General features: G+C 41.1%; 1 protein-coding gene across 1 annotated transcript in view; it reads right to left on the reverse strand.

Moving 5' to 3' along the window:
• The window catches only part of dnah9 (dynein, axonemal, heavy chain 9), a 160,630-nt gene that overhangs the window by 107,115 nt on the left and 28,372 nt on the right, over positions 1 to 25,143 (reverse strand). Inside the window, exons 23-37 of the mRNA XM_062443156.1 lie at positions 23,316 to 23,459; positions 22,990 to 23,149; positions 22,065 to 22,220; positions 20,488 to 20,620; positions 20,109 to 20,386; positions 19,638 to 19,768; positions 19,376 to 19,502; positions 18,679 to 18,831; positions 18,033 to 18,158; positions 15,994 to 16,233; positions 15,613 to 15,773; positions 8,685 to 8,841; positions 7,448 to 7,552; positions 813 to 970; positions 595 to 733 (exon numbers count right to left, since the gene is read on the reverse strand). Of these exons, the coding sequence (XP_062299140.1) occupies positions 595 to 733; positions 813 to 970; positions 7,448 to 7,552; positions 8,685 to 8,841; positions 15,613 to 15,773; positions 15,994 to 16,233; positions 18,033 to 18,158; positions 18,679 to 18,831; positions 19,376 to 19,502; positions 19,638 to 19,768; positions 20,109 to 20,386; positions 20,488 to 20,620; positions 22,065 to 22,220; positions 22,990 to 23,149; positions 23,316 to 23,459 (2,368 nt within the window). The remainder of the gene's footprint in view (positions 1 to 594; positions 734 to 812; positions 971 to 7,447; positions 7,553 to 8,684; positions 8,842 to 15,612; positions 15,774 to 15,993; positions 16,234 to 18,032; positions 18,159 to 18,678; positions 18,832 to 19,375; positions 19,503 to 19,637; positions 19,769 to 20,108; positions 20,387 to 20,487; positions 20,621 to 22,064; positions 22,221 to 22,989; positions 23,150 to 23,315; positions 23,460 to 25,143) is intronic.

Here is a 25,143-nt window from a genome sequence, read left to right on the forward strand (position 1 = left end):
AAGGAAGGAAGGAAGGAAGGAAGGAGGGAGGGAGGGAGGAAGGAAAGAGAGCGCAAGGAAGGTAGGGGGGAGGAAAGAAAGAGAGACGGAGGGAGGGAGAAAGGAAGGAAGGAAGGAAGGAAGCAAGGAAGGAAGGAAGGAAGGAAGGGAGGAAGGAAGGGACAGTCAAAACAGACGGGGTCAATTTGACCCGCGAGGACGACACAAAGGTTAAAAAAGAAGCAGTGTGTGTATGACGCTTCATTCATGCTCATAAAAATCACATACCAACATCCATGAGCTCCACTGTAAATAATTAAAATAATGGCGTGACATGTAAAACAGGACCAGGCCTTTAAAAAAAAGGATTAAAGAAAAAATGTAGATGGAATAACATCCAAATTCCCTGCAGCTTCTTATTCATATGCATGCAACACTTCACTGAGATGTTAAGTTAGAAAGCCAGCTCTTGTATGATGCCTCTGAGTCATTCCTTTATCATATATAAAGAAGGCACATTGTGTCAGATGTTGGGCTTTTGAAGTGGAAATGGATCTGGTCTTTTTTTTTCTAAACGTATATAACATGTGTAACAATGAAGAAAGCAGATAGTACCTGTTTGGACAGCAGCTCTTTGCACAGTGTGTAGAGCGTGATAAACTTCCTCGCGAGGACCCGAGCGCTGATGAAGCCCTCGGCCACCAGCATGATTTCACAGATCAGCTCGAAGTCTGGCACCACCATGGCACACGGTCTGTGGGAAAAACAGGAAAGATTAAAATAGCATCATAAAGTAAATGTTACGCCAAAACACAAAACGTGTGTAATAGTACCTGAACAGAGCCTTGAGGTTCTCCGGAAGCTCGGTCCTGCCGGCGTAGCCTGGATTCATGGTGATGAAGATGCCCACGGAGGGGCAAAGGTTCACCTCCTCTCCCATGAAGTTAAACCTTTGCTTCTTATCTCGAATGGCATCCTGGATGCTTTTGACCTGCACATACAGTACAGAGAACAGAATGCACTGTCACTGATAGAGCTGCTCAAACATCCCATCTGGACCTTTTGTCTTCTTCTTGACATATAATGTTGTTGCGTGTGGTTTAATATTCTCCTTTTCTTCATATCAAGTAAATAAAAAAACAGACTGAAATGTATCATGTATTATTTATTCTTTTTTTTTAATGACTTTTAATCTTTTTAATCTCTTTTGGTATTACTATTTATTTCATGTATTGTTCTGTACTGGTTTTTTTGTCCTGGGATGTGTTTTTTTAGGGGAAATGTAATTTAGTTTTTTATGTACGGAAGTGCATAAGAAATGACAAATAAAGGGAATCTTGAACCTTGAAATCTCAGCTAACTGAGTTGACTCAGAGGTCATCACATCAACCACGTACGAAACTTTTGTCAGATGACATTGTATATGGAGGAAATGCTAAATACTGTCTTTGTTCAAATAGTCTCTGACATGAATTATTAAGATGATAGATGACATGAATGTCCTCCTCGGTCTTTCTCTGCTAATCTGATGACTCTTTGACCTCTTCTCAGTCGATGCTTTGAGTGCTTTTTGGTCTGGTGTTGACAGAGAGCTGATGTCTGTTTTCAGAGTCTCATTTCACCAATGCAGTGTTCTCCACAGCTGTCCGCAGAGAGCTTACGACCTCCCCGTCTTATACCACCGCCTGCTATCACATGACCAAAGTGGACCATCTCCTTTGAGGAGGTGAGATGTGGTTGAAAAATAGTAAATGGTCATTGTGTCAAGAACCTTAGATTTAGACCTTTTAGATTTTATGATCTTTAGGAAAAGTTCTACTAATGCATTTAAAAATGCTGGGGGTTAAGTTTGTTTAATGAAGAAAGGGTTTTGGAAAATATGTTTAGATCCTCAAAGTGGTTGTAGAAAATGTGTGCATGTGAAGGTTTTCTATTGTTACCCTGTTGTCAGATTCTGCAACCCCTTGGATGACTTTCAATAGGCCTACAAACATTTTAGAGGTCTGACTTCCTGATTACCTGCACAAGACAACTATGGTATGATTAGTTTCGTGAAGGTCTGTGGTTATAGCAAAGAAGGTATGGTTAAAGTGTGGTGAGGGTTAGGCAACAACAGCTCCTCCATATTAAAAGATAAGTGATTCACACGTTCATTTAATCTCATTTGGACCATTGCAATTCTCTGTGCTCAGCTCTGAGCTAAAAGACAATTTCCCGTCTCCAATTAATTCAATATGCTGCTGCTCGGCTCTTGACTAATTCTAGAAAAAGGGACCGTGTTTTACCAATTCTCACATCTTTCCCCTTTGGTTGCCTGTGAGCTTTAGAATTGATTTTAAGATTGTATTGATAAGCTTTAAGGCCTTACAGGGTCAGGCTTCAAGCTACATGTTAGATTTGCTGGTGCCCTATGAGCCTCAATGCTGCCTGATCCTCAGACAGAAGTGTTAGAGTTGTTCCTCCTACCTCTCTTACTCACTGCCTGAATATCTCAGGCAAGCAGAAACAGTTTCATTTTTTAAATCACTTCTTAAGACTTTTATACAAAAGCTTTCTTATAGTTATTTACTAAATGTATTTTTGTTGTTGTTTTGTTTAGTTGTTTTTAACTCTATATTTTATCTCTATTTCTTGGTTTTGTCTATTGCTGGTTTTACTGTTTTATGATATGTTTGCTCTATCTATGTTTTACTGCATTTTATGGAAAGCACTCGTGTCTGCTATATAAATAAATTAAAGTTATTATTATTATTAATAATAATATAAAATACCTCACCACATAGAAGTGTTTTCTGATCTGACCGTTACAAGTCACTGTTGAAAGATAAATATAAAATATGTTTTATGACGCGTCATCACTGTGGTTTTGGTCTTGGTTAGGTTTAGACACAGGCACAAAAAGCACTTGGTTAGAGTTAAGAAAACATCATGGTTTGGGTTAAAATTACTACTTTGTTAAGGTTAGGGCACCTTCATTGTCATGGTTACCATAATAATCCCTTGGTTAAGGTTAGGAGACAGTTGTGGTTTGGATATGGTTTTCTAAAAAAGTTGCCTTGTAGTTGGAAACTGGAAACAAACAGCGAACCTATGTGTTAAAGAGTTTTGTTGACCCATCACTATGACCTCCTCCTTACACGGACAGTGTCGCTCTATAATAATGCCACCTGATTTCTGTTTCCACCTTGCTACATTCCTACTTCCTGCATCGGCACTGAACGTTTCCAACTAGCGACATCGCTCATTAGCATATCATTAATATCACTAAGCACATACTGGAGTCAATTTGTAACAGCTTGTCAAATTGTTATGCAGCATGCACCTTTTTATTCCAGGGACACAATTTCATCAATAATATGAGAATGCTATCAGCCAAGGTTTACTGGATGAATGAACTGCAGAGGCACCGCTTGTCTACATTATGATTGAATGAGATATCAGAAATGAACTTTTTGGTGTGTGTCTTGGCTCTAAGAGTTTGGAACCCCAGCTTGCGAGGGGGCTTTATGAATTTAACATGCGTGTGGTAAAGCCCGTGTAGCGAGTCGACAGCTGGAAAGAGGAGGAACATCTCTTCATGGATGAGTACTCGGCTACAGATCGCTCAGTCATACTAACACAACGTGGAGGAAGGGGGGGGGGGGGGGGGGGGGGGGGGGGGGTGCGCAGAAACAAACAGTGCAGCTGCAGCACCAAAAGAAGATGAAGAAAACTTTTCATGAGAACATCAGTGGAGGCTTGTTTTTTTATGTGAAATGACAGCGGCGCTCTTTTTCTATCCAACGGGGATGCGAAAACAAATAAAACACCAGAAGCACTTTTTTTTTTAAAGTTCAAACATCGTCCTGAAAGGTGTGATCCAGAGGGTCCGGCTCCGTTCTTGGCTGCGTCTTTGACTAGCAGAGTGTGGCTTCAATATATTCACAGCTCGGGCCTGCGTTGGCTGCAACAGAGGCAGAACTTAAACAATTTATCTCCATGTCGTTACGTCTGGCGGCCTTCTGTTTGCCTCTGCTTTATTTAATGTAGAGCCGCTCCCGCCACCTGTGTTCGCAGACCCCACCGGCAGCCGGGTATGTCGCCCGTGCGACGGTGGCTGCTCCACGGTTTAGAAGAGGATGGATTGGGTGTGTGTACACGCCGTCGCTCGCTACGGTGGTGAGAGATGGCCCGGCGTTGGCTCCACTGAAGCAGGCTGAGCGGCGGAGCGGCCTGCCAGCTGTCACAGCGGGAGTTTGACGCTCCTCTGTTCTCAAGGTCTAACTTCTCTCCGCGAATAAGCCGCCGTGATTTATTATTCATTACGCCACGCAACACCTATTCATTCTTCTGGCACTTTAAAATTCTCTAAGTACTGTAAGGGCTTTCACAGCTTTACGGAGGAGGCTGCTTGACTTTCATTGCTGCTAAAGAGAGAAGGAAGGGCAGAGAAGTGATTGTTATATCTAGCAATGAATAATGATCCATCGCCTCCGCCCGGGGAGCCTTTGAGGAGCTCTATCGCCATTATCATCATGATCATAATCAGCGTTCTTATCAACTGTATATGTTTTTCTGCGTTGCATGTGCATGGAAATGGAGTCCCGAGGAGGAAAAGTGTGCAGGATTTGAATACACAAGAGGGAGAAGAAACACAGAGAGAGAGGAACGAGAGAGAGAGAGAGAGAGAGAGAGAGAGAGAGAGAGAGAGAGAGAGAGAGAGAGAGAGAGAGAGAGAGAGAGAGAGAGAGAGAGAGAGAGAGAGGTTCTGTTTGATCCGAGGTAACAGAATGCAAGATGGCAGGAAAAGCTAGCATCAGCTGAAACACACTGAATACGCCTGATTTCTCTGTAAGAATCCCCCGTAATCAAAGGGCCAGCTAGGTCGCCCGGAGTATACACTGTTCAGTGTGCGGAGAATATGAAGTCTGTTTTTTTGTTTTTTTTGTTTTTTTTAACTTTGTGTCGCTATGAATGAAGCGGAGATGCAGGAGGAGAACGAGGGTGAAGACACTGTTAGAATGATCAGTTCATCTAGAGCTTCAAGATGAAAAAGGTCATACTCATCTCATATCTCAGGTCATGAATGATTTACCATACTGTGATGACATGATGTGTTAGCACAACAGTTGCCTAATTACACAACGGAGCAAAAGTAGCATTTATTCAGAGTTGTGTTTCTGGCCACTTCAGGAGTGGACGTCCAATATTAACTCTCCTTTTAGCTCTGTCCTGCTCCTCAACAGCTCCTGAGATATCATTCTTACCATTAAGTCTTCATTGCTAAATGTTAGTTGCTAGCTTCTGTCTAATATTTGGTGCTGGGCAATTAGCATATACTGTATATGAGGGGTATCAAACTCAGTAGCATCCCAGGCTCTATCAGTATTATGGTTACCCTCAAAAGGTTAGTTTTAAATGTATACATTTATATATAAATGTATCTCCTTGTTATAATATTACATAATTGCCTCTGCAGTCAATGATATTATCTATCTATAGATATATACACACATAGACATGTTTGGTGTCATGCTGGTGTTTTGCATTCCCATTCTTCATTGCATCCAGTTTGATTATAATTCAAGCACAAGGGTCTCGTACTTCCCTCGGGCCAAATGATAACGTATATTTCTCGGTCCAGTCATTCTGAAATGCAGGTTTTTCACTCTCCACCTCTTTTTCCTTTCTGTATCGGCTAGTTCTCAACAGGACATTTTCTTCTATCAACCTCAACAAGCTTGTTATCTGTGGCGACTAGCAGCAGCCCAATGATGACAGCTGAGGTGATGTGATAGCGATGTGTCTCTCAAAAGTGGTCCAGGGTCAGGTTGAGGTGACATTTCGTTCCCAGTCCGGATTAAAATGGGATTTGTCCAGATCCAGATTAGAGTCTATCTATTACCTACCAAAGTGTGTATGATATAAAACATTCTAACAGATTTTAGTCTCAAAATCTAATTCAGTTAAGAGCTGCTTATTGCTTATCACCTGAGATGACCTATACCCACACATTTATACACATACATACCCACACAAATTACATCTTTGGTGAGCTCTGGCAGCCGCATAAAATGTGGTGCTTGGATCTGACTCGGCCTGCATGCCTTGAGAGGGTTTATCAGGTTTATTAAAGCTTTCTCTAAAAACAGCTGATGAAAGAGACTAAAATGCAGTTTGTGCGTTCTTTAATACGAGCGACAACTTTCAGATTACATGTAGTCATTTGATCGATTGGTGCTGTAATCTAAAATCATTGATCAAAGCAGCTTTAAAAGGTCACCCAAATAATAAAAAAAAAAAACATTCTCACTTACCTCAAGCTGATATCTACGTCAAGCAAGTATTTTTGGTTTTGAAACACCTCTCAGCCTCCACTACAATACCCACAGATCTTTCTGTCAACACTTTTAATGGGGACTATTTCTTTGGCACAAAGTAGTCCCAATACAATATTCTCAGCTCATTTCTGTTTAAAGATGTAAATGTTTAATGAAACTGCCACTGTTGCCAGATTGGCTGCTTTTTCTCATTTGGGATCCTTTTGATTGATTGACTGGGCAGGCAGAAATGATTTTGGGCAGCTTTGTTCTCAAGGGTGGGTCATCTGTATTGTTTCTACTTTTACTCATTTCAGAATAATATTTTTTCATTCATTCTGGGGGGGGGGGGGGTATATTTGAGAGAGATGACATTTGGGCCCGCTCATTTATTTGGTGGCTGTCATTGACCTAACATTTATTTATTCCAAAAAAATGAAAAAAGACAGTGACTCTATTTGCACTGTTTTATTATGTTTGTTATAAATATGTTGCTTTGATATTTTGTGGTGACCAGGAGGGTCCAAAACATATTCATAAGGCTGTGGAGGGCTTTGATTTTTATTTAAAAAAAATAAAATATATGATTCATTTTTCATTCATGAAGGTCCAAATATGAAAGAAAACAACTCAAAATCACAAATACTTGCTGTAATTTATCCAAATTCCAAATACTCATTTATAATTTGTAGTTATTTATGAATCAAGGTTGTAAGAGTAATAACACTGAGCAAATACCAATTTAACCAAATTATCACATCACAGAGTTGCTGTTATTACTGTTGAAAGATGTGAGCGTCGTGACCGGCGCAGAGGGAGGCGGTTTTCTATCCTCAACCCTCAAATCAGATCAGAGAACGCTCCAATTATAAAGAAGCTCTGGGGTGCAAAGGTGGCAGCCTCAGAGGATTAGTCTCATAGCTGAAGCAATTTATGCTCGCTATCGGTGATGAAGAGGCTATTTACCTCTGAAGAGCTGTTTTCCAGGTCTTATTTTCACCCTCGACTTGATTTTAATAGAGCGCTTGGTAAATAAGATGAAAACTTGCATGTTTGGCTTCACTCGCCTGGGCTGCGAACACACACATAAGTGCGCTCGCAATACAGTTTTGACCTGACTGGGATTTTGGGAGCTGACTGAGGTTGGGAGGAGCTGGACTTGTTCTTACCTGGACAGCCACCACAGACAGCACCTCCACTGAGATCCTGTTAAATTCATCGAAACAGCCCCACGCCCCTGTCTGAGCCAGGCCTTTGTAGATGTTCCCGCAGGACTGGTGGACAGAGACAAGAGAGACAGGTTTTTAGACAGACACAGTGGGACAGGAAGTCAAGTCAAGTCATGCTGGCAGGTGGAGACTAAGCCTGACTGACTGATAAGACGTGCAGTGGTGAAGGTGGTGGTGAGGCAGACAGAGAGATGTATGCCAATTAGACGCGAGATATATGAAGAACCATCGAGCGTGGTTGTCCCAGCGCAGCGCCGCAGCAGGCTGAGAGTAGGCGAGTAATAACAGGAGGATATAAACAAGGGCTCACACTAATAATACGAGCTGTTGATGGCGAAAACAGAGAGGCTAAAATGTCTACCGCCCACATTTTTACTTTACCCGACATCATATTCCGAGTAGGTGAACGGCCCTCCAGAGAGCAGCTGGACCAGGATGAAGGAGGCAGCTGACTTTTCTCTCCAATTACGGGGCTGAGGAAACCTTCTCTGACGCAAACCCAGGCTGACTGGAGGATTGATTCAACTTGTGTGTGTGTGTGTGTGTGTGTGTGTGTGTGTGTGTGTGTGTGTGTGTGTGTGTGTGTGTGTGTGTGTGTGTGTGTGTGTGTGTGTGTGTGTGTGTGTGTGTGTGTGTGTGTGCATAACTGAATATGAGTAACAATGTGGGGCTCTGAAGCCAGATTCTTAGTGCCTGTGTTCCTCCTGGAGTATATTAGCACTTGTCTCTGACACCTTGCAGTGATGTGTATAGCCGGGGGTGCTATATGCCTGTATACTGTAATGATGCCCCTTGTCTGGGGAAGCGGGAGCAAAGCTGGATCACAAGATTATGTTTATGTTTCCCTTGACCACTCAATATGCAGAAAGAGAGTGAGTAATAGTATACAAGAGTGCGTAATAACACAGTGTGGGAGTGGGGAGGAGAGAGGGCATTTTGACAAGGTTTAAGAAAGAAATAACAATTAGGTTTGAACTAATCAGCTCTTCTTACAAAAGGAGGAGGGGGGGGGGGGGTGAAAAATGAAAGATGAAAAGAGGGAAGATGAAAAGAGAGGGGCGTAAAGTGGGATGACAACTTTAATGACAAATGCGTGCCGTATCGCTGACAAAGGCAAAGATGAAAGAAGCATGCAGAATATGTGCTGCTATGGAAGCACGTCAGCTATGTGGCTCACCTTGTAGTCCATTTGCTCGGAGCAGTTAAATACGTAGACCATAATGCCGAGGGCTCGACCCAAATCTTTGGTAGTCTCTGTCTTCCCCGTGCCCGCCGGCCCTGCTGGAGCTCCGCTCATGGTCAGGTGGAGGGACTGGGTCAGGGTGATGTAGCATCTAGATGTAGCAGAGATACACACATCAATGCTGAGGGGCTGGAGTCTGACAGCAAGCCACAGATAAAACTGCTCTTTCATTTATAAAGACCAGAGCAATTCTGTCTGTTCTCAGCAAGGAGCTTGACTGTTAGCTGTTAGCTCTACATGTTAGCTCTGAGTCTTAAGTGTGAATATTTGTAGACAATTTCATACTACCATAATTAACCTACTCAAAATGCGAAGTAAAATGTAACTCTTCTTTAAAAAGGTAGACAAGCTCATACATCTGACATATTGTCTCCGTATGGCGTTGATATGACTAACGTGTTAGCTAACGTTAGCTTATTTACACATGTAGCAGACACATAGCGATGTTGGCATTCATTTGGAGCCGCCTAGCGAATTTATGTCCAATATTCACTCTCTTTTAGCTTAGTTTAGCTAGCTTTGGTATCTATACCGACTCTTGTTGTTTTTCTTTAGCTACTAAATGTTCTATCATGTTCACTAGCTAATTGTACTTGTGTCTGTTTGCTGGAAACAAGGTTGATAAGACCAGTGAGAGTGAACCAAAACAGTTAAAGTTATTCTTTTCACATTGTTGACTTTATCGGACGGTAGATATTGAAGGTGCAGACAGGAAACAAGGGAAGAGGGAAGGTGTGATATGCAACACAGGTCTAACCAAAACAAAACAATAACCTGAAAGATGCTAAAACGCTCAGTAGAGCTGAAAGGAAGTGCGGAGTTAGGTTATAATTCAAAAATGAAAAAAGAAATCCGCTTCAAAATGTAATAATGAAATGATCATCTTAAGACAGAAAAAAAGAATTATTAATTGCAAATTGTAATGTCTACCTATTTGAGTTAATTTATACATCATTTGAAGTAATATTCTTTCGTATTAGTTTAGACTTTATGATTGGCACAAGTTACCATGGTTACGTGCAGGTTCTCAGGAAGTAACAAGATAATGACGGCTCATTGCGTCCGAAAAGAAACACACCACTGTTTCAAAAGTATGTTGAGTAATAGTACATGTATTGGGTATGTAGTGCATAGTATGTGATGTGTTTGGGAGCAGCGTGTGTTTCCCCATCTTTGAACACATGCATGCTGGGAATATGGGAATTAAGACTTGCTGAGACTTGTATATACATATCTTGAGTGTCAGTATGTGGTGGTGAGTTGACAGGCTGTACATAAGAGTATCACACCGAAACAAAGACTAACCAGACATTGATAATGCCACAACCACACTACAGTCCAGCTGTGTAGCAAACTGTGTTTTTAAAAAAAACAAAGCAGAGGGACAAAATCTGTTAACAAAAACTACAATATGCAGGCAAATGAATCAGACACGCTGGCTTCCAATGCCAAAACAGAGTGCAGAACAGCATTCAGCAGGTGGAGCATTGAGTGCTGAGGGTTTTGGCCAACTAAACATCCAAAAACAATGCTCCCATTCCTCAAATGACTGAAACAGCACGCTGAAATGGCTGCGGGCACAGGATTATCATTCCTTGCCAGTGCACGCAGACACAGATCCTATGTTTTCTTACCAAAATATTCTAAGTGATTGGCATTGGAGGGGTTTTTTAACTTCAAAAACTGTGTTCTACCACAACACTGCCACATAATCGAATGAATATGAAAAAAATATGGAATAAACTTTTCTGATTACTTACCTGCAGTTTTGTGTTTGGATCTAACTAAACTCATGATGAGAAATTACAGAAAAAAAGGGTGTCATTTTTATACAAGCCATTAACAATACAGATGACAAATCCTGAGTTACAGTCTTATAACCAGCATTGAAAATGTCTTGGTGTCAGCTCTTATTATATGATAATATAATCTGCTCCTGTGCTTTGATTATCGCGTGGGCTGATTAGTGACACCAGTGATTGCTTTTCCCCCGCTGAACCTGTCAGGACTAACAAACAAGTCTGCCCATCTCGTATCAATAAAAAACCGGCGGCATCGAGGACGTGAACTGATGGAGACAATCAGGACTTTATTGATCAGGGCAATAAACAAAATGGTTTGCTTGAATATCAATGCGGCAATGACTTTAATGAGCTGCTGGTTATTAGATGATGTATGGAAGAGGGGGGGGATATTGGATAGCGTAACGATAGACAGAAGCTGAGAAGAAGACAAATGATCCCATCTGTATACAGTGTATCTTCCCGGATACCGGTGCCAACAGGCTTTATGGCTCTCCTCTGAAATATGGCCAAAAATCTCACATTCTGTCATCTAGGAGGCTGGATGAGGATGTCCTGCACGGAATAACTAAAGCCAGATAGAAGACAAGAGAGTGTGAAGTTGAACCGGGCAGCTGTGACAAGGTGACTTGTTTTATTAGAGCATTTTTTAAAGAAATGGCTATATATCAGTCTGTCTGTCTGACTCATTCTCCCTCCATCTCTCTCTTTCTGTGTTAGACTCTCTATGTGTGTGCTAGCTGTGTAAAATATTCCTGACATTTTGCATAATGGTGCAGCTTTGGAGATCCTGCAGTAAATATTGAGCGAATGCTAACATTGTGCCGATAACATTCCTGCTGTTATTGATCAGCAGAAGTGATTCCTTTAGCCTAATTAAACTGCTGCAGGAGATGAACACACTATACAGGCTATACAGGCCTGTGATAAACAAGCACATAAACTCCAGGTCTATATCTATTAGAATGTATGGCTTCATATTTCCTATTGCACCACTGTCATGTAGTTTAGGTGATACTCAAACAATTGGATTATTAAGGAAAGCCTTTTAACCGGAGACATTTGGACATGTCACATTGGGGGAAAATGGTTTAAATAATAAAATGAATGATGGCTGAATTTCGAGCATCCTGGTATTGAACATGTTGGATATGTTCATGTTCGTGCTCCTTGTTCTAGTGTTCTATTTAAGTTGGGAAATGGAACGCAGTAAAAAAGGCCTATTAGTGAACCCTATAACGAGTCATTTACCTAAATTACAAAAAAAGAGAAAAAAAATATCAACTCAAACTCCATTTACTGATTTATTTCCTACCTCTCAACAACATCTCATGGTCTTCGAAAGGAAATTGCGGCAGTTTTCACGTGACAAACTTGATAACTAATCACGTGACAACATGTTTGACAATCCTGATCTAATTTAAGGTTCACTTTCTGGAGTTTTCAACCAAAGCTCATGGTCTTCATCAGCAGATGGCGGTTTACGTCTTAAAGAAGATACCTCCCCAACATATTCCACCAATTGTTATCACATGACTAAAGTTTTCAACCGAGTGCTGTGGAGCCATGTAGATAGTTCTGGTTATATTTGTCCAGGTTTATAGTTATCTGTACTGTACATTGTGGAGATATGGAGCTCAAAGGGTTAAAAACTACATTTAATAGGCTCATTTTATTTATCAACTCATTAGTTTTCCTATTTTATGTTTATTAGCACATATTTAATAATTTATTCCCTATTCCCTACCGCATTTCAAACCTCCCTAATGCTTACATGACAATGAGATGGGGGCACGTGCATGTACAGGACAGAGATTGGTCCAGGGTGTAAGTGTGTGTGCATGTCTTTATATCTTTGAGAGAACCAATTTAAGTTGAAAACCAGCATTGTGAGGACATTTTTGTATTGTGAGGACATTTTGGTCGGTCCTTACAATTTCAAAAGGCAATTCAAGGATTAAGACTTGATTTGAAGGTTAAGGATAGGATTGGGTTTGGATTCACTTGGGGTAAGGGTTGGTTTGAGGCATTCAGTCGTGATGGTTAGGGTAAGGGGCTAGAGAATGCACTGTGTAAATGAGTGTCCTCACAAGGATATAAAAACAAACGTGTGTGTTAAAAAAACAGAGGAGTGATGATCTTCTATGGTAATTAGCTTTACAGACAACACACTCTGGATACTACAGAGAAAGGACAACTTTTTTTACTTAATACCCTTAATACCCTCAGTCAGTTTCCAGGGCCAAACATGTATATCCTCTTTAATTTATTCTTTTTTAAATCTTATTTATATATGTCTTTTCATGCTGCCTTCTGTTCTATTATACTTTGTCTAAATGCCTTTTCATGTCCTCTGTAAAGCACTCGAACTGCCTTGTTGTTGAGAGGTGCTATACGGATAAAACTAGAAGTCAATGAGATTTGTTTTGTGTGTGTGTGTGTGTGTGTGTGTGTGTGTGTGTGTGTGTGTGTGATTAGAATAAACCCACCCTTTAAAAATCCCATGTATGGTATCATCTAAAAACAAGTTACTGTGATGATGTGATGTGATATGATATCAGGTTCATTTGACAGCAGCTAGATGTAATCTTCTCTTACCAGCTCCATTGCAATGAAAGTAGTGTAACATTATCATGCAGTAAATATGCTGTTAGCTGTTTCTCAAGTTGTGATTAAAGGATTTGACACCCAGCCCCCCCTGATCCCTGGTCCATTGTTGAAATGAAAGCCGGCGGCAAACCGTGTGACTTGCAGCGAGCCGCAGGGAGGGCATGCACCATATGGTGAAGTCTTGCTACGCGGCCGCAGATCTGGCCATCAAAGCCCATTGTTTCTGCTTTGTTCCGGCTTCAAAGGGAATACTGGTCAGTCTGGAATAACCACACAGTCAAACGCTGCAGTGTGCCAAAGGGCTCCGGGAGGCAGGTATTCATCTCTGTGTAGTTAAAACTTTATCAGGAATCCTGCAGAAACATGTGCGATGTGAACAAACAAGCCGCTGGCGTCGTGCCCTCGCCCAGATGCTCTAAAAGGTTTCGCCTGTGGTGGGTGTACATAATGATTTCAAATGAAGATTCTTGGAATGCGTCAGATGGTGATAATTTGATGAGAGGACTTGCATCTTCTAGACAGTTTTTCAATTACGAGGAACAAGACGCAAGATCATCAACACAAATGGATTTTTGGGAAATGTTCTTATAATGGATTTTGGAAGTGCTTCATGCAAACTGTCATATCTGATCAACCTGGAAAGGGCGGTGTTAGATATTCTTGTTAGATACTCTTCACGAGTGAAAGGGTCAGCAGTTTTGGGCCAATTAACCGTTTCGATAAACCCCTTCCTGAAACTGTCCAATCACAGCTTAGCAACTGTAACTATACAGAGCACGTGTGTCAAACTTTGGATTCCTGTACATGAGGCTGTAGTAGTTTAGTAGTGAGTAGTTAGGTGGTGATGGTATGTCCATTTTTAGCTGTTACATAACACAAGAACAAAAGTGTCAGAAATGGATTAAATAGTGTGTTTGTTTGCCATTTCAAAGTTATTAGCATGTCCTGCTAATTGTAGTTTTCATTCATTTAGTTCAGGTTTTCAGGTTATATTCAAAAAATCCTTTTTCATGTATAGAATTCCCCCTCTGTGTGGAAGCTGGTCCAGATTTAAGGCTAACATTAGTGGCTCTGTCCAGCTCTTTATTAGATTTGAGGAAGTTTACTGTCCAGCAACCTGAGCCAACCTCATTTACTGAGATAGCCTCACGCCTGCCAAACACGTCAGTAAGTCCTCATCTTAAAAGCCTCTTCTCTTGTAATGTTGAAAGTGAAACATACACAAACAGTGGGGCATAAACCTAACCTTGGTCTTTGCTTTTGTCCAAGTATGGAAGCCAAGCAGCTGTGAAAATGGTTATGTATGACTGCAATACAACAACAATGCTGTTTCTTTGTATATTAGTCCTCTACGTGGATTATCAGCTGGTGACCTATTATCTACAGCTTCAATATTTAAGCACAATATCAGTTATGTAGTCTAAACTAAACATGGAATAATCAGTGTTCACTTTTTAAGCTCAATATATCTGGAACAAACTCCCAGAAGATTGCAGGTCTGCTCCAACTCTGTTCTTTTTTAAATCACAGCTGCTTTTTATTAAATCTAAATGTTAGGGTTAATAGCTCACACTGCACTGTAATGTTTTATTCTCCTGTTTTTATCTCTATTCTATTTAAGCTCAATTGTATTACCAATGTAACACTTCTAATCGTGTTTAAATGTCTTTATTTGCCATGTGTTGCTTTTATATCCTGTATTGATGCATTTAATGTTTAATGTAAAGCACTTTGAATTACCTTGTTGATGAAATGTGCTATACAAATAGATGTGCCTTACCTTGCCTTGCCTTGTCAATACTGAACAGTGAACAATACAATTCTTTCACAGGGTTCTTATTTTAAAACAAGTCTAAAAAACTGGAAAAATCTGAGTTTCAACAAACACTAATGTTAGTTTAATTTGCCAGCTAGCTGTCGTCAAAATTGACAGTTGCCGCCTACAAATTGGAAACTGTCCAAAATTAAGGACTCATTGTTTTAAAAAATGACTGCGGGGGGTAAATTTACCACCATTATCACTGTAAAGTGTGTTTGTGACATGTGAGAAGAGAAACCCTGACAAGCTTACCCATCTCTTTCTCTTTTTTAAGATTCATTTTTGAGCCTTTTTCCTTTTTTTAATAGAAGGTGGCAGTGCGGCTGACAGGTAACAGGGAGCGAGAGAGGGGGGGGGGGGGGGGAATGAACTGCAGCACAGGTCCCTTGCCAGAATCGAACCAGGGACGCTGCCATTATGTGGCATGCATGGTACCCACCCACGTCTTTCTTGATTGACAAAAAACTCAACATGTGGTGAGAAATATAGGCCTTAGCAACAGTATCTAAGGAGGGCGGGGCTTAGTCAACAGTATTTTAAATGGATTCACTCATGAGTCAGATTAAAAGCAATCATAATGTTTTTCTGCCTCTAAGCCGAAGCAAAGACACGGAGCATGAAACTTCCGTACCTGTCTGTTAGGGGAGTGATGACTAATCGTGGAGTGTTGCCAAGGTATTCGTAGGAGTAGAGAAACTGGGCGTCGCAGATGTTTGCAAAACAGTGCTTGTCCCTCTCATCCCAACGGTGTCTCAGCTGGGAGAGCCACACAAATGCCTGAGAGTTCTCCACCTCGAGAGAAAGAAAAAAAAAAGAAGGCGTTATAAATAGAATGCCAAGGCTTGAGATGAAGCCCAAAATAATCTTTGCTTTTCCGCTCTCTAATTATGGTAATGACATACCTTGCTTGAATATCTTGAGTGCATTACTCACTGGTAATAGCCTCTTAAAATATACTGCAGCAAGCCTGTATAAGAATTTATACAGTACAGTGTTTTGGCCCGATCCTCACCTTCTGTGTGATCATCTTGGCCACCACGTCTCTGGCGTGGACGTCGATAGTGCAGATGGTCATGACCTTTTGCCGATCCCCTGGAGAAAGCTGGCCGACCAGCATGGAGATGAGGGTGTTGAGCTGCGACACCTGTTTCTTGTAGTACTCCTTCATGGCGCTGTCGTAGCCCTCCTCCAGACGGGCGAAGGCCATGCCCACATCGGACGTCCACCAGATCTGAGTGCAGGTCAGCGCCACCTGAATAAAGAAGCAGAGACGATGAAAGAAGCAAGCATAGGAAGAAGAAAAGATGATTTTTCTGTTATGAGCTTACTCAGATCCTCTTTGGTTGTTTTACTTGTATCAAATAAATATGAAACAAATGCAGAAACTGAGCCAATAAAGAGATGTGAAGCATATATTGACATACTGCACATAATATATATATATACACATATGCTGCATGCATAAACTAGCTTACACAGCTGTGTGTTCCTATTATTTCTGTTAGTTGGGGATTTGGATTAATATTAGTCAGTCATGTTTGTTTTTGCTGATTAGTGTGGACAGTCAGTTTTAATGAACACTTGATATGCTGAAAAGGTTTTATATAGTGCAGGCGTGAATGGACATGTATTTAAAACTTGTCTAATTCTTTTTCTACAGTCAAGGACAACTTCAGCTCATCCATCTTACTTTTTAGAGTCCTATTTTATTTTGCTCCTCTTTGATTTTCTATCTATTATTCTTCCTCTTACTGTACAGCTGTGTTAACAAAAATATGTATTGGTCCAACTGTGTTGTGTCCGATTATAACCAAACTCTGACAACTGTAAGCTGTACAAGCAGTGCAGAGTGTTTGGCAGACCTTTTTTGCCCAGGGTTATACTGTACCTCTCAGGGCTTTTTTACACCTGCCTTGTTTAGTTTGAATGAATCAGACTCTAGTGCGTTTTACCTCTTAGTCTGGTTCATTTTGGGGAGGTATGGTAGCAGCAATCACACCCGAGCGCAGACCAGAACAACCCGACCAAGACCTTGTTGAAGAGGTGGTCTCGATCCGGTTAGAAACAACTTCTGGTATGATTCGTTTGCGGAGGAAGAGGTTTGTGTTGTAAACATGAATGGAAGGTTGGCCTGGAGCGCTGACAAAATACTCAACAACTGACTGAAAGCAGCGCGTCTTCACCTAACGTAAAGCCACACATTGTTTGCCTGCCTTTGCCTTGAAGTGAGTTCAAATGTGCCATTTTGTTCACATGTTGTACCGCAACTATACAAAGATACCAATTCTGCCGCTCCATTTTGGAAAGCTACCCCAAAAGAAAAACTCTACTTTCCGACCAATGAACAGAGTGACAGCTCCCACACGGCTTTTGTTGATACATTTTGGTTCATTTGAAATTTTGCCTGTGTGAAACCGACCCAAAGGCAAAAATGCAACAAAGTAGCGACTCATCCACTGATTTAGGCCAAAGCAAATGAACTACGGGTGTGAAAATGTCCTTACGCTATAAGCTGCCCTCTGATAGGCTGAGAAGAAGCTCTAGACTCTGGGCTTGAAAAAGTACAGCTATATTTTCTCCTGTTTTTCAGTTAAAATAAAATCATTTCATCTACATTTTGATTGATTCAACTTTGGGTTTTAAGTTGAGTCAGTGAGTTAATAATACAGTATTTTATATAGTATTTCTGGTTCTGTTGAGTGTGATCATTGTAATGTGTTATTTGCCATATTGATTTATACTCAAATTAAATCAACTTTATTTATACAGCACAGTTGATCCAGGGGAGGAAGACAAAAACAAAAGGACAAATAAATAAATGAATAGAACACAGTCTATAGTGGCAACACAGATCTATAAAGACTTCAAGAGAAACATCTGAGCTGGATTAAGTTAGTTGCAGTTAAAGGCTAATGAGTGGAAGTGTTTTTTAAGATATGTTTTTGGTAGCAATCTATGTGATATTAGGTTAGGTGACTAATGGAGGAATATCCCTGAAAAGTGAGTGTAGTCAGTTAAATCTATTCATACATCCTGCTGAGCCTTGTTTACCTGAGCTGGATAGTCAAACAGCCACTGCTCTCTGGGTTTGTCCTCGTAGGCCGACACCGCTTCGGTCATCTCGTGGCGAACCGTGGAGCGCATGGTGTCCAGAACCCGGTTCAGCCAGACCTCCACCTTACACACACACACACACACACACACAAAAAAACACAAAAACTAAAGTCAGCCTTTGAATCCAAACTGAGTAAAACATTGTGATGATTGTCACGTGAGCACCGACAGGCTCTCTTATCAATGGACCCTAATGAGGTCATTAATAAGCATTAGAGTGAAAGTGGAGTCAGGCAAATACTATGGGATGTAATGGAAAATTAATGGATTTATGAGCTTTGATATGCAGAACCCCAGGGGCAGTGACAGACTCAATTTCATTTGTCTTTTTTTTATTGTGGGTTGTCTATAAATATCTATATTTGATATATATTTTCTTCCATGTCTTTGCGTTGCAGAAAGGGGGCAGGTAAGTGAATTTTTCATCTATTACATTCATCTGCAGACAGCCGTAGTGCGACTGTCAGCACGGAGTCTAATGAAGACAAACATAATATATGTCTTTTAGTATTTAGCTCAACCTGCGGCCGTTATGCTGCCACAACTTTAGAGACATGAATAAAAGATTAGTGGTGTATTTTACCTGTCCAGTGCAGTCACAGGACTGATTAAAGGGGACATACTCCTCCTCTTTGCTGTACATGCCCAGACTAGTCTTTGAAGGATTCCCCTCTCCGTCTGCTTCAAATCGCATCTTAGCCATGTTGTCAAACAGCTTAGACAGATGCTTCTGGACCTGAGCAAACACATACACACACACACACACACACACACACACACATATATACACATTTCAGCTCGGGCTCAATTTACAGGCAGCTCACGCTTCTGACTGCTATTTCTTTGCCGCCTTGCAAATAAATAACGTTTCATTACTGTTTTTTCCAGAGTTGTTAATAGAAGGGCTTGGACCCATGTTCTGCTGCATGCCTGCTAACTTCCTCTTAGAGAGATTTAGTGGCAACTTGTGCTTAACGGTGATTTATTTCTCCAAGGTTGAAATGCATAAGACAATGTCCTGATGATGGAGAGGAGAGAAGAGGCTGCTTAACTGTGAGCAACATTGCCCCTAAGTGGACACTTGTGGTACTGCATGAGACAGCAGCAAAGTGTAAATGGTGCAATGGAACACAGATTTCGAAAACTTCTTAAAAAAGCAGCTTGTAAGAAGTGCTGTGAATGTTGCACAGAGACAGAAGCTTCTTTTTTTGTAACTATGAACAGACTGAACAGCATAAAAATTCATTGCCACCCCCTCAGGCAAAAATTAGTGGAGCCACCTGGTGTGGGTTGGTCCCATTAGACAAGATGTCCAACAGATCAGCTGAAGAGATGAAGTAAAATCTCGGGAAGGCCAGACGCTTGGTGTCCAGGTACTCTGCCAGAGCTTTTTCACACAGAGACAGCCTGCAGAGAAGTACACAGAGTCAATGTGTGTGGATCGGTGTGTGAGAAATAGAAAACCTTGTACTAGAGTTCGCCTCCCAACAGGACACACAGCAGTAGAAACACAGACACTTTTCATCTCCTCTGAACTCTCACCTGCTCTGAATGTCCTCCAGTTTGCTGAACAGGCCCGGCTTATTGGTGGCCTCCACTACGTTGGGTGTTTGATGCGCGGCGTTTGCCAGCTCTTTGAAATCGGCATCAATCCCCTCGAAGCGCCTGGAGTCCTGCGGAGGATTTCACGAGGGAGCCCGGCCAGGGGATTTAAAGTTCCCACAAGAGAGAGAAGGAGAATTAGAGGTTTAATAGCAAACATCTGGGCTTAAGCACAGCCCCGACATCATGGGAGCAATTAAAAAGTCGTATAATCTCGGCTCCTAAACTAGCAGTATGAGCCAATTAATGGATTCTTAATTAACAGCTATAACAGTCATGCTATCTGGGTTCATATGGCAGCAACCTGCACAGGTTAAGGCCTGTATTCATATGAGCTTGTAAGTGATGTATACCTGAAATATAGAGGTGTAATTAAATTTGTGTGTGTGTGTGAAGGTAATTCTGTGTAACCTCAGGCAGCTGTGAGCGGATGTCCTCTGAGCCAATAAAAATGCTCTCCAGGTGGGTCCACGTCCGCTGCACCTCGAACCAGATGGAGATGACCGAATCGGCCACAGACAGCTTGCTCTGCCAAGAAGACACCTCGTCCAGGAAGTGGGCAATGTACTTGGACGACATGAGGTTCTGCAGCTGGACCTGATTGTCCTCCAGCGTCTCGATCAGTTCCTCGTCAGAGCGCAGCAGGGGCACCCGGGTGCGGTGGTGGGGCTCGTACTGGAACCGCATGCCTGAGTGAGATCATTAATAGATAGTCGTAAAGTCTGGACGGCAGGGTGAAAAACTCTCATGTTGGAAGTTTGTTTGAAACAAAGTGTGTCCTTTCTTGTACCTGCCCATGTGGAGTTGAGCTCAGACAGGACTTTCTCCATCCCCATCTCTTTTACAGCCTTGTCCACAATGCCTCTCACCTCCTCTTCAAAGCAGTGCAGGTTCAGCTGCAGCAGATCAGCCAGAGTGGTCTCCTGCTCACATAAAACACAGTTATTTTACTCACAGTTCATATAAGCTACTTTTATCACTGGATGATATTAGTAACATATTACCAATTGTTGGTTTCACTTGAACCAGAGCCAGAAACCAGCCATTATAATCAAACTACAGAGGTGCAGTGCCTGGGCCACCTGCAGCCAACAGCCAGGGTTCAACAGCATTTCCAGAAATTTGCCCAAAGAAAATTTAAATTAATGTCTGTTTCCATCTTCTTCTGTTAGGTGAATATTTGACAGTTGACATAATTTGCGCTAATTTTCCAGTCAGTGACATTAAATCAGTGCCAGCGGGTACGAGGACGTGAGGAGGTGATCGGAAGTCCTATGCTTCATACTGCATATGTCATGATTTATTCGCTACGTCTGTTCCCATTGCTTTGTCATTTGCTACACTTTGGCTGTTTGAGGCAAATAAACACATCAGTCAAATCAACATGAATTAAACAAGGCGAAAATTGGCTTTGCTTTTGGCCTGAACACAACATAACACTCAATGACTGGAGGAAGCGCACATTTATGACTTTTACCACCCAGCATTCATGGACTGCTAGTATGGCAAGTTACATGAATATGCATGAATGAATGAATATAAGTATCAATACATTAGACTCATAGTTTTGTTAAATGGGGTCAAATTATAAATAAGTGACGTATAAAACTAAAACCTTAAAAATATGGTGTTTCTCCATCTTCAAAGTAGTCTAATAGTGGAACATTTGAATTTTTTAATCACATGCTCTCATGCCACATATGCATTTTCTCACAAAATGAAAAAAACTAATTCGTAACTGGTGGTTGATTCTTGATTTAAGCCAAGAGATTAGGTGTTGTAGCAATACAGGAAATGTCTTTAATTTATACTTTTTTCACTGCCAATTATGTATCTTTCCAAGATTGCTCCCCCGTCTTAAAGCATAACCAGGGTGATGAAACTGCTGCTATAATATTCCTTTCCTATAGATGGCATAGACTAATGAATGTAAAACTAGTCCACAAATCACAAAACCAAACCACTCCCCATTGTGGATCAGTGAGTAATATCAGCGAGTCTATCTAAAAAACAGATATCAAAGCGAGCCAATTTAGCCACCAGTGATATATTTTTGTACAAACTAAACAGCTGGTATGTACAAACTCTCATCTGATCTTCTTTCTGCAGTACAAACTTGCCCACAGAGGATGCAGACAGAGCAGGGGAACAAAATAAGAACAAAATAAGAAAATAATTGGAGACACTGCCTTATGCATCTCCTTTTGAAGCTCTCCTTTAAATTATTGGCACACTATTAGCTCCAAATTGCTGCAAGAGTGCAGCTCATAAATTCAAACTATTATATAAAACATTCACCCAAAGTCACAGCCAGACTTATATCAACACCATGTTGTTATTGCTTATCTGTAATAATATATTGGAAACCTGGTCCATGGTGAAGCGGACTCCAGTAGCAGCCATCAGCTGATGCCAGTGTCTGGCTCGAATGGCCGGGTTTTGGAGTTCTGCCACGGCCCGCAGGGAGACGAGGAGGTTCTTTACCCTGCTGTCCAAACCTGTGAAGGCCTCCCACGCTCTAACCTACAGGAGACAAAAGCCAGGAATCACTACAAGGGTTTTTGGCAGCGATGAAGTTGCAACTCAATATTCTGCTTTATTTATTCCAGGAAAGTTGACTAAGCCTCCAGTAATGCCCTGCTTCAAATTCATGCAGTCATACACATTTAGGGCTTCCAAACAGGCATCCACAAGGGCATGTAACACCTGGCTGCAGCTGAGAGTACAATCAGAGGGAAGTCATTGCTCTCCTTTCCCTCTAAAACTACTATTTTGCCCAAGAGCAAGACACTTGATCACCCTTGGTTCTGACTACTTCTGTAAAGCTTTCTGTTCTGGCACAGCACATAATGCAGTTTACAGTGATAATGGTGGCATAGTAATTTTTTTAACAAAATATATATATATATATATATATTTTTTTTTCATTTCTATCCATCAACAGATGCTGGCAGATTTTATCAGCTGTAGTTAGCCAGCAAATTAAGCGAACGAAAGCTCCATGAGTTTTTTAAATTCTTTCTCTGGCCTGGTCTGCCCAAAAAAGTTGCAAAAGGGGTTTCTTCACCATCACCAAATCTAGCAAGAAAGTCACCAAGTTGGTAACACTGGTAGAACCACTGGGGGACAATCACGGCACTGGATAACTGCTGTTCTGGGCCAGGGTTTAGCAAACTAACAGAGTTATTCATGAGTCATTCTTCATATCCACTTTTTCCCCAGTCTTGTACATTTCCCAACCTTTACGCTTCGTTCCCCATCCTATTAACTTCCCAACCTTATCTTCCCTGACCTCTTTATCTAGACCCCGAATATCTTTGGAGAAGCGTTTGCACTCCAGCTCCATGTCCTCTACATGGATCTCTCTCCAGGGAGTCGTCTTCCATGCCGCCATACTGGATTCCACCACAGCGATCATGTCCCACAGCTCCTTCAGGAGGCCCACCTCACGCCTCGGGGGTAAAGGAGAGGTGAAAAAAGTGACTTAAACCACATGAAAATGGCAGCTACTCAGATTCAGACTGCTTCTAAAAAGACCATCTCTGTTACAATGGCTCATTAGTTTCAAATTTGGCACGGGGGTTTGTGGGATTTTCTCCCTCCAGCACGGCGCTTTACCTGCATTGTCGGAGCTGTTTGTACTCGGAGACGGTGACCTCAAACAGGCTGGCAGACTCCAGCAGGGAGGCCATCACTGCCTCCCGCTCCTGGATCTGCCGATGGAATGCGTCCAAAATCTGGCAGGGGTTCTTGCTGTCAAACCTGGGCAAAAGCATGAGCGCACATGCACATAGAGGAACCCATCAGAACACACACACACACACATTTACACAAGCGCAGTATAAATCAGGCTGTGTTTTCGGTAATGAAGGTCTGCGTTAGTGCCAAGCCTGACTTGGCTGCAACATAACCAGACCAGTCTCAAACAGAGAGAGTCTCCAGCGCTAACTGCACACTGTGACAATTAACAATGACTTCCATGACATTAATGGGAAAATAATCACCAGGTTATTAAGAGACCAATTACACACATAACTAATCTGACAATTAGACATTATGACGAAGCATCTCTACCTATGAATTAATTATCATTATGTTAAGATTCAATTAGCCTTGTCGGATGTGAGAGCCTCAAGATAACACGGAAAAGGTGACATTCTTATCTGTTCAAAGGTACTCGGTGAACTTGGCAACGAGGGAAAAGATTAACAGGAATTCATGTTGCCTTCACTGACTGTATGAAAAATTCAAACCAAGCAGGAGCACATTTTTTTAAAAATCTAAATATGAAGTAAGAAATTGAGCATATTTATAGTTAAAACATATTTCTTAAATGTATTGATTTAATTATAAAGAAATATACATTTATTTATCTCTCTTAAAAAGAGTAAATGAGTTATGGCTTGTGGCTGAAACACTTTAATGAATACAGTATCTGCAAAGTTGAAAAATGTTCAAACTTATACATGTGTTAAACTTTGACTGACAACATATTTCATTTGTTTTCTCTTCAATATTAATTATTGAAATATCTGCTTGTCGAAAATTAGGTATGACTAACTCTTTACGGTTGTGATTAGGCAACTCAAAGCACTTACAGTAGTTAAGGTTGAGGGACTACAGTGGTTTGGTTAAATATTGAAGAAGTCAACAGTGTCCCTTAGCATGAGACTAAAATCATTTACTTATTAAACAAGTTTAACATTTAAAGGGGCACTCCAGCAATTTAGTAAGGGGACTTACAGGAGACAGATTACTAAAAAGAATAGTCAAAAATAAAGCAGCAGAGGCAGAGATATCTTGATTTTTAGTCCATAATATAAGAACTCATGACAAGTACACTAGCCTTTATGTGTATGGAGTTTTTACTTCCTAAACCTAACCACATGCAGGACCCAGGATGTTATCCCCTGTCTCTGTTGTCAAAGTCTTATACTTTGTATGTATGTACACACTATACACCCCTTCCACCTCCCTGCAAAGTTATGCGGCAAAAAACATAACACTTTGTTCACTGGAGTAAATGTAGTCAGACAACATAGTTCAAGCAGCAGTTCCTTCAACCACAAGCCATACTTAAACAAATCAGTTTAAATACATAAGTTCTTTTTTTGTTTTTGTTTTTTTTAATCAAACTACTGTTTTCCAATGTCAAGAACAAACATTGAAGCTCAACATGACTTTGTGGGTTTTAATCACATTTTAAAGTGTTAAGTCTGCCTCTGAATGATTTGTTAATGCGTATGAACAGTTACTAAAAGCTAATGTTACAATGCTAATAACACATCGTAAGGATTTGTTAATAAGTGAAACTGTTATACTGCCTTGTCAGTCATTCAGTATCTGTGAATAGTGTAATGTTAGACTATATGAACAAGAGTTTTTAGGCGACCCTAACACTACAACATTCATGAACTGAAAACACACTGAAATAGCAATGCTGCTA

The sequence above is a fragment of the Scomber scombrus genome, chromosome 21, assembly GCF_963691925.1.
Source record: "Scomber scombrus chromosome 21, fScoSco1.1, whole genome shotgun sequence".
Classification (NCBI taxonomy): Eukaryota; Metazoa; Chordata; class Actinopteri; order Scombriformes; family Scombridae; genus Scomber; species Scomber scombrus.